At 43.1% G+C, this 9,644-nt stretch overlaps 1 protein-coding gene across 1 annotated transcript in view; it reads left to right on the top strand.

Moving 5' to 3' along the window:
* Positions 1-266: 266 nt before the first annotated feature.
* Positions 267-9,644, top strand: part of bms1 (BMS1 ribosome biogenesis factor) — a 71,717-nt gene continuing 62,339 nt past the window's right edge. The window contains exons 1-4 of the mRNA XM_078530525.1: positions 267-352; positions 821-1,006; positions 7,250-7,440; positions 8,912-8,991. Coding sequence (XP_078386651.1) covers positions 828-1,006; positions 7,250-7,440; positions 8,912-8,991 — 450 coding nt within the window. The 5' untranslated portion in view covers positions 267-352; positions 821-827. The remainder of the gene's footprint in view (positions 353-820; positions 1,007-7,249; positions 7,441-8,911; positions 8,992-9,644) is intronic.

Here is a 9,644-nt window from a genome sequence, read left to right as displayed (position 1 = left end):
GGACACCGGGCAACCGGACACCGGGCAACGGGGCAATCGGACACCGGGCACCGGGCAATCGGACACCGGGCAACCGGGCAACGGGCAACCGGACACCGGGCAACCGGGCACCGGGCAACCGGGCACCGGGCAACCGGACAACCAGCAGGGCCGGGGGTAGTGGGGGGGAGAGTGACCCGGGGCGGAGTGTCCGGGGGGGAAATGTCCCCGGATTCCGGAAGTCGGGCTCGGCCGGAACGGAAGGCGCGGGGAGCGCGCGGGGCCGGAGCGCTTTGCAGGCGGACAAACAACTTCCGGCAGAGACGCTCCACCGGCAAAAAACTTCACGTGGGAAAAGAAACAGAGACGGACGGTGGGTAGAGAGAGAACCGTAGACAGGTAGGGAGAGGGTGAGCCGGAGATGGGGTGGGTAGAGCGAAGGAGTGAGAGGCCGGGGAAGAGAGGGAGACCGGCCGGGGAAGAGAGGGAGACCGGCCGGGGAAGAGAGGGAGACCGGCCGGGGAAGAGAGGGAGACCGGCCGGGGAAGAGAGGGAGACCGGCCGGGGAAGAGAGGGAGACCGGCCGGGGAAGAGAGGGAGACCGGCCGGGGAAGAGAGGGAGACCGGCCGGGGAAGAGAGGGAGACCGGCCGGGGAAGAGAGGGAGACCGGCTGAGAGAGTTGTCTCACTCTCGGTGTCCAGGCTGGTGGGCAGTCCTGGTGCCAGTTGACTGTGTCTATGCGAGTGGTTATTCTCTTCAGCTGACAATTGCAGGGATTTTCTGAACAATTGACTGAAATGTGATAAGCTGCAGATGTGATTAATATTTTTCTTGGGACAGGAGGACCATGGAGGACGAGAAGAAGAAGAAGGCACATAATGAGCGGCACAGTGGGCCCAAAGCCGCGAGGAAGAAGCAACGCCGCCTGAAGAGTCTAGGGGTCGGAGATGAAGAGGATCCACGGAAGAGAAATCCCAAGGCTTTCACTGTGCATTCTGCAGTGCGCATGGCTAAAACCTTCCACAGGTAAGGACAGAATTATCAAAACCAGCTTGGGGGTGAGGCTTAGGCGGTGAAGGAGGAAATCTGTGCAGGACAGGTAATTGATTGTTTGTGGATCCCTGCTCCCTCTGCCCCTCTGCTCAATGGAAGGCTGGAACAGCAGTGGCACCAGGATCCCTGTACACAAGCAATCGGGACAGGTGTGAGATTGGAAGACAGGCTTGAGGAGTTTACTGGCATAACCATGCAACATTACCCAAAAGAGAAGCAGAAACAGACTGACAGGAACAGAACCAAGAAAGCTATACTGACTATACAGTACCTTTCACATCCCCCATATGCTTCAAAGCACTTTATCGCCAACTAGTTTTGAAGTATAGTCACCATCTTATTGACAAAAATGGCACCAAATTTGCACACAGGATGATCCAACAAACATCAATAACCAATTCATCTGTTTGGATGTTGTTGCGTGAGGGATGAATGTTGGCCCTGGTGTTGCGATTCCCTGATGTTGGGAACCGTAAGCCAAATTTACTAAATGACACCCAAATGAAGAAATTACTGTCAAGATTTCACTTTTTGTAGCTTTTAATTTAATTCAAATAAGAGCCAATGCAAATTAAACGTAAATTAACAGACAAATGATACTTCATGTAAAAAGGTACATTACACTTTAAATGGTTGACACGACAAAGATATGTCTTGCACAACCACAAGCATTCCTCTTCAGCATGTATGGTATTAGGTAGCTACACAGTTCCACAATTTGCTGTTCTTTATTCACGTATAGGTCAGGAGTCCCATCTGACACCAGCTTTCACCTCTCAAGTTTCACGGGTACGATTATTATCAGAAAGGCACTCCCTCAGGTCATCGTAGGCCTGATGGTGTAGCTTCCCAGAGTTCCTTTTCAACCAACTGACCAGTAACATGCTGGGTCACAGCTTGGCCACTTCTGGGAAAACACCCCGCTCTTTAGCATCTGAGTTATTCACACAGCTTACCATGTTTTAGACCTTTTTAGTCAGCTCGCACAGTGCCTCCTCCATGAGCTCTTGTCTTCTGTCAAGCAGGAAAACTGACCTCTTTCGGAGAGTGATTTGCTTCTACACCCTGTTTCTCTTTCTGTCTGTCTGCTTTCTCTTTGTTTAAGCATCTGTGTGCTGATCACCTTTGCTTTCCAGCTCCTCTGCTTGTAGCTCTCCTTTGTGTTTGCCAGCCAGATAGCTGCTTTCTTAACTTCCTTCCTGTTGGTACTGCTTCAAGGCCAAGGGTACCAGGTCACACGAACCAATATTTCTTATTACACTGTGTCTCCTGCCAACGTGATATGGCCATGCAGGATGGATGCTGATACCCACCTGCACATGCGCAGAAATCTGATAACGTCACTTTGCTGTGCCCAGCCTGCCAAAATGCAATGGGTGTAAAAATAGTGGATAAATTGAAAACCAAGTCCAAAGTGAAAGCAGCAAAGGCTCAGAAAGCAGCACCAGTGAAGAAGTGAAACAGCCTAAACCCAAAGAGGAGCACATATGTTGGAGTGTTGTGGGGCTGAAGGGAAAATTGGAGGAAGGAAGCCACCTATGTCTTTCAGGAAAGAGCTGATCCTCTGATCAAAGCCGTGTCCCAGCGCTGGGAGCAGATTTCAGATAGAAATGATTTTTTTTTCAGTAAATTCAGAATTGGACAATATTTGCTAAATAATCCTCAGCGTACTAAGAATTATGCTGACAACCAATTTAAGATTTTCATTCAGGCTTGCGGTGTGGCGTACTTGCCTGGTACTGGAAGCTACACACATAGCCCTATTGTTTGCAGACAGACAGAACCTGTACTCACACTGCCCCTGTTTCATCTAAACAAAATAAATAATAGCCATTCCTCAGGGCAATACCTTGACCAATCAGAGTCAAGCTGCCTGTTTAAATTTCAAAGAATAGTTGGCAGTTAACTGTGAGTCACCATTAACTGGTGCATTCTCCATGGCAATGCCTCTACCAATCAGAGTCCATTTGCCAACCAATCAGCACTCTCTTCTTGTAAAGGAAAGATAATTTTTTCCCTAATATTACTGTGGGATGCTTTAAAGCAGGCTGTATTTTGTGTGTGTGTGTGTGTGTGTGTGTGTGTGTGTGTGTGTGTGTGTGTGTGTGTGTGTGTGTGGTTTAATTGAACTGCAGACAGTCAGACTGCAAGATTGGAATAGTCAAAAGGGGTTAGGTGTAAAACAGGCATTTGAAATGGAGATGGGTAAGCTTGGATGTAGTCTCAGCAGATAGAGTGAGAATGGAATTTGCATTTTTAGATAAGTTGAGAGGTTGTTTGATTTTCAAAGAGATACCATAAGATGTTTACAACTGGCAAGATAAATAAGGCAAAGTTATTCAGTTTATTTTTCCCCAATGTGCTGGCTATAATGACAACATGAAAGATTTTTATATTGTGGGAAAAGTAACTTCCAAAGAAAGGTTGAAACAATGAGATTTACAGATCAAAAGGGAGGAAATATTTTTAAAGAAAGTTGGAAAGCTGCATGAAGTGTAGCCATGTGAGATCTTGAAGGGTACGCTGTGTGAAGCACCCTGGGGAAGTTTGCTGTTCCGGTAACTAAGCTTTTGTTAAAAGCCTTTGGAGTTCCATTGTCGAGTGAGAGGGAGAAAAAAGCTGTGAAATTACAGCAACAGTGGGTGCTTGTGGTAATATTGCTGGATGTTTTATAGATTAAGAATCTATTTGGAATGTTGCCAGGAAGCGGTGTGTAGTTAGGGGTCTTAAATGTTTTAATTTAATCTTTAAAATCTCTAACGGTGGTAGTGGTCTCATTACTTCTGACTTCAGTGCACAGACCTTCTTGTAATGAATACAAATTGCAAAATTGTTGTGATAGCGTGGCCAAATTTCCCTTTGAGATTTGGTCAGCCTGGCAAATATCACCTGCCGTATAATAACATTGTCATTGGTAAAGTTGTTGCTTCCCCTGACATTGGTATTCTTGTAGTTGTCCTGATGAGTGCAAGATGAAAAGCTTTGACAAAATGTCTCTTTTTAGCAATATTCAAGTTCTGTACTACCAAACAACTACTTATCTATATCGGTATGCAAACTCTTTATGTCTACTTCGTAACATACTTTCCTACCTTTGTATCTTCTGCAAATTTAGCTACTTTACTTTCGCTCCTCTCTTCTAAGTCATTGATATAAATTGTGACAAAATTGCGGCCCCAGCACAGGCCCCTGCTGGAGAAGACCCATTACGCATACTCTCTGTTTTCTGCCAGCCGTCCAATCCTCTATCCAGGCTAATATGTTAATTTTCCGCAATAGCCTTTAATGTGGCACCTTATAAAATGCCTTCTGGAAATCCAAGTGCAGTACATCTACAGGCTCCCTTTATCCACAGCACATGTTAACTCCTTCAAAGAACTCTGATAAATTGGTTAAACATGATTTCCCTTCCACAAAACCATGCTGACTCTCCCTGATTGCCTTTTGTTACTGTAAGTGCCCAGCTATAACCTCTTTAATGATTGACTCTAACACCTTCCCCATGACAGGCGTCAAGCTAGCTGGCCTATAGTTTCCTGTTTCTGCCTACCTCCCTTCTTGAATAGAGGGGTTATATTTGCTGCTTTCCAGAATCTAGGTAATTCTCGCAGGCTCAAGGGGCTGTGTGGCCTCCTCTTTCTTATGATCTTGCATAACCAAGGTCTGGAGTGGGGCTTGAACTCACAACCTTCTGAGTCCAAGAACTAAAAGAGTAAGAGTCGTAAGGAAAAAAAGAGATGGAAACAATCACAAGGAGCTAAACTTCTTAGCATCATAGAAACTTATAGCACCACCCTATCTTTGCTGGCTCTTTGAAAGAGCTATCCAATTAGTCCCACACATCTGTTCTAACCCCATAGTTCTGTAAATGTCTTCCCTTCTAGTATTTATCCACTTCACTTTTGGAAATTAATAATGACTCTACTTCCATCACCCTTGAAGCAGTGCATTCCAGATCTCTCAAGTTAAAAAATCTCCTCATCTCGCCTTTGACTCTTCTGCCAATTACCTTTTATGTTTGTCTTCTGGTCACTGACTCTTCTGTAGTTTCTCCTTATTTACTCAATAAATGGGAGATATAAATAATATTAAAACACGGGAATAGATTGTTTAGCTTGACCCATTAATGTCGGTCTGGACCCTTCACGTGAGCTGCATTTTGGGCAGTGGAGCTGTGGTCAGTAATTAGCTTGTGGATTATGAAAGTGAACTTGCGAAATAGTTGTTTTGTTTCACTCTTGACAGTAGATGATGAGGATAAATAGAATCAGAGAATTCAGAATGGTTATGGCACAGAAGGTTGCCATTTGGCCCCTTATGCCTGTACTGGTTCCCTGCAAGAACAACTTTCTTAGCCCCACTATCTCGCCTTTTCCCCATGGCCTTGCAATCTCTTTCTCTTTGGATAATTATCCACTTTGCTGTTGAAGGTGTCGGCTGAATCTGCCTCCTCACACTGAGGCTGTGTGCAATCCAGATCCTAAATAGAAATAACAGAGATACCAGAAAAACTAAAACTAAATCGAGGGCAGGCACTTACTATATGAAATACAAGCAAAAAGAGGGTAATGATGAAAATAAGAGCCTAAAGATAGACAGATCTTCAAGATCTGATAGTTTTTGCTTCATGGAATTAAATGATGTGGCTGAGGGAATTGTAGATATTCCGGAACTTTGTTGATTCAGGAATTCTCCCTTAATTTGAAAAATTGCCAATGCCACTCCATTATTTAAGGGTAGGTGAGATAAGCTAGGAAATTATAGACCTTTCAGTCTGACATTGTTGTCAGAAAGTTAATAGAATGTGTTAAGCATAGAGTAACTGAGCGTTTGAACAAACATGAACTGACCAGAGAAAGACAGAATGGATTTGTAAAGCTAAGTAATGTCCAACAAACCTCGTTAATTTTTTTTGAAGATGTGACTAATGTGGGTAAGGGAGCATCTTTGACAGAAAACTCAGAGGTGTGGTTAGCAGCAAGGGAGATAATAGATTTCAAGAGGACATTGACAGAAAGCAATGGATGGATACATAGAAGTGTGAGGTGATGCATTTTGGTAGGAAGCATGGGGACAGACAATACAAGCTAAATGGTACAATTTTGAAGGGGGCTGCGTAAACAGAGATACCTGGAGTTTGAATGTGACAGGACAGATTAACAAAGCAGGAAATATGGAGCCCATATAGAATCCTGAGCTTTATAACTAGAGGCTAGCTAGAAAATTATATTAAACCTACAGAAAATACTAGTTTGACTCCAGGTGGGATATGTCCAATTCTGTGCTTCTCACTTTGGGGATGACTTGAAAAGGATACAGAAGAGAATGGTGGAACAGACTCAAGAGGCTGACTGGCCTACTCTTGTTCCACTGAGAAGCATCCTGAGCTAATTACTCAACTGGTAGCTTGATTTAAAAATATATATTTTTTTGATATCGCGTATATAAGTTGATCCCCTTCTTTGGGCCAAAAAATCCAAACTCTTTACTTGTCACCCGCTCGCCATTGAAATCAAACTCTCCCTGGTCCATACCTACTCAATGACAGAATCAGAGAGTAGAACAGCATTGAAGACAGCTGTTCAGCTCTGCGTGTCTGCGCATGTCAACATACAATAAAAATACTTTTGACCCCTTTTGCACTACTTTTTGGATTGGCAGGAACAATCTTCAACCTGGCAACTCTGTGATAGCGAGACAATGGGAGAGGGTGGATTTCAACCCCTCAAATATTATTTGTGTAAAAGTCAACCCCCTACTTTTTGACTAAAAGTTTAGTCTTAGACTTTTACGCGAGGATATACAGTATTTTCTTGTCGAAGTTCAGAAATCACTAATAACTACTGGACATGCAAAAAAAAATTAGAATGTCAATTGGAATATTGACCTTTATCTCAGGGGGACTGGAATATGAAGGGGTGAAAGTTACAGTTTATATAGAGCTTTGGTTAAATCCCATTTGGAGTATTGCATTCAGTTCTGGGTACCACACCTTAGGAAGGATATATCAGCATTGCAGATTTACCAGAATGATACGGGGTCTATAAGAGTTAAGCCAAGATATGTAGATAAAGCTAATTGAATGGTGGAACAGACTGACTGTCCTACTCTTGTTCCAATGCGAAGCCCTCTGAACTAATTACTCAACCTGTAGCTTGGGAAGAGGAATCCTGTGTGATTACAGTTAATAATTTTATTTACCACTATCATAAACAGGGCCCAGGACTTGAAAACTAAAAAGCACCATATTCCCATGGTTGACCGGACACCCTTGGAGCCCCCACCTATTGTTGTTGTTGTTGTAGGACCCCCGAAAGTGGGAAAGAGTACCCTGATTCGGTGCCTCATTCGAAACTTCACCAAGCAAAAACTAACAGATATCAGGGGTCCAGTCACTATAATTACAGGTAAGTCTATAAATGTAAGTATTTAATACAGTCTGAAGGATACTGAGTGAGTGATCCACGGAGGGGTTTCCACAGAACAACTTTAATGCAAAAGAGACTCTCAAGGTGCTTCACTGATAGCAAATAGTTGAACTATGGGGACCGACAGGATAGTGACCAAAATCTTGGCCACAGACACCATCTTGGTTCAGTGGCATCAATTGCTGTGAAACACCTGACTTTGTGAGAGTTGACCGTAAATCTACTTGTATGGTAGTGAGATCTGAGGGTGTAACAGTACAAACTTCTTGTGAAAGTCACAGTTTTCTCACTATATTAGACTAGGCTTGGTTTTAAGCAGCTGTATTTCAGAATATTGTGGAAGTACAAGGCAAAATTGTGATCAGACAGTGCAACTTCACTACCTACAACTACAGGAAAATGAATCCACTTGGTGGGTCGCTGTGCTTGATTTAGACTAATTCTTCACTCAGTCCTACAGATCAGGGCAGAAGTATTGCCTTTATATATTGCCTGTGTTTGCCCAGAGAATGTGCCTCAGTACAGCTCTACTGTACTAGTAGTGCAACATTTTGCAAACCCACACCTTCCAATGTGTGCCCTGTAACCAGTCAATTTAGTGTCAATTATCACCAAAGTCGTGTTAGTTTTGTGGTGTTGGCCCAAATACCTTGGGAGTCTGTACACAATATAATCCCTCAGCTCGAGGACTTTGTGCAGTATCGGGGTCTTAGGAAGGGGTTAAGTTTCAGAGGAGCACAAATTCAGTAGGTATTAGGAAAGACCTGAAAATTTGGGCCTTTATTTTTTTAGCACAATGCAGATTAGGGAAGGTGAAATGATAGAGGTGATTGTAATTATGTAAGGATGAGACAGTGTATAGAAGCAGTCTGTTTCCAGGAGTTGAGGGCTTGGAACAAGTTGGCTATAGATACAAGATTAAATGTAAGAGATTTAAAACAAAGGGTAGGAGAAACCTCCTTACAGATGGGGAGTTGTAAGATTCACTTCCAAGCTTCATGGTTGAGGCAGAAACGGTGTCAACATTCAAGCTTAGATCAGATAGATGGGTGAAGGAATTTTGGAATGGCGCAGGTGAATGTGATTTGGTCTATCTGCGCATGTTGTGGGTAAATGCTGATGGACTGGTTGGGTCAGTTGACCTATTTCTGTGCTGCAACTTTGTATTTCTAGGAGCTGGGTTGAGATTTCTGAAACTAATTTAAATGAGATCACTTGCATCTTGGCTCTCAGGGGTGAAAGAACATTGGTTGCTCCATCAGTTCCTGTACCTGTATTGCCAATCCATTGTTATTTCAGAAAATAAATGGTCCCAAAACATGGTCTCCAGCATTTATCTTCCTTAGTCTCTCCATGTAGAATTGGGACTGGTTTTCATTACCTTATCGGTCTTCCATTGCATAGTCCTTACAAGTCTCTGTGGCTAATCAGATGCTTTGATTTCCAATAGGCAAAAAGCGTCGTCTCTCAATCATTGAATGTGGGAACAATATGAATTCCATGATAGATTTAGCCAAAGTGGCTGATCTGGTGAGAAACAATTTGCATTTTTGTTGACTTTTTGAAAAAAATCTTAGCTGTTCTGTTAAAACTTTTGTTAAAATGTTGCTTGGTAAAATGCCATACCCACAACTTGCATTTTTATAGACAACAGTAAAATACGGCGGATGCTGAACATCTGAAATAAAACGGAAAATGCTGGAAATACTCAGCATTTGGTCTCCTCAATGTACAGGAGACCAGTCGTGAGCAGCAAATACTGTAAACGAAATTGAAATAAGGAGATGTAAATCATTATTCCTCCTAGGAGTGTTTGGGACCTTGGATGACGAGGAGACAGGAGGTGAAAGGGCAGGTGTTGCATCTTTTGTGCTTGCATGAAAAGATGCGGTGAGAAAGGGAGGGGACATTGGTCATTTAATCTCTCCTATCTTCCATCCTGTCATAGACCTTCCCCTTTGTTTCATTCCATCTCTCTACGCCCCGTTTCACTTGCTTTAAACCTGTATAAACCTTTCTATATGTTCCTAGTTCTGATGAAAAATCATGGATCTAAATTGTTAACTCTGTTTCTCTTTCCACCTTTGCTGGCTGACCTGCTGAGTATTTTCAGCATTTTCTGTTTTCATTGCATTTATATAGCATCTTTTAACTTAGTAAATGTCCCAAAGCCCTTCACAGGA

Source organism: Cetorhinus maximus, chromosome 27 (assembly GCF_964194155.1).
Source record: "Cetorhinus maximus chromosome 27, sCetMax3.hap1.1, whole genome shotgun sequence".
Lineage (NCBI taxonomy): Eukaryota > Metazoa > Chordata > Chondrichthyes > Lamniformes > Cetorhinidae > Cetorhinus > Cetorhinus maximus.
The sequence above is the reverse complement of the archived record's forward strand: the minus strand, read 5'-3'. Positions and strand labels throughout refer to the sequence as shown.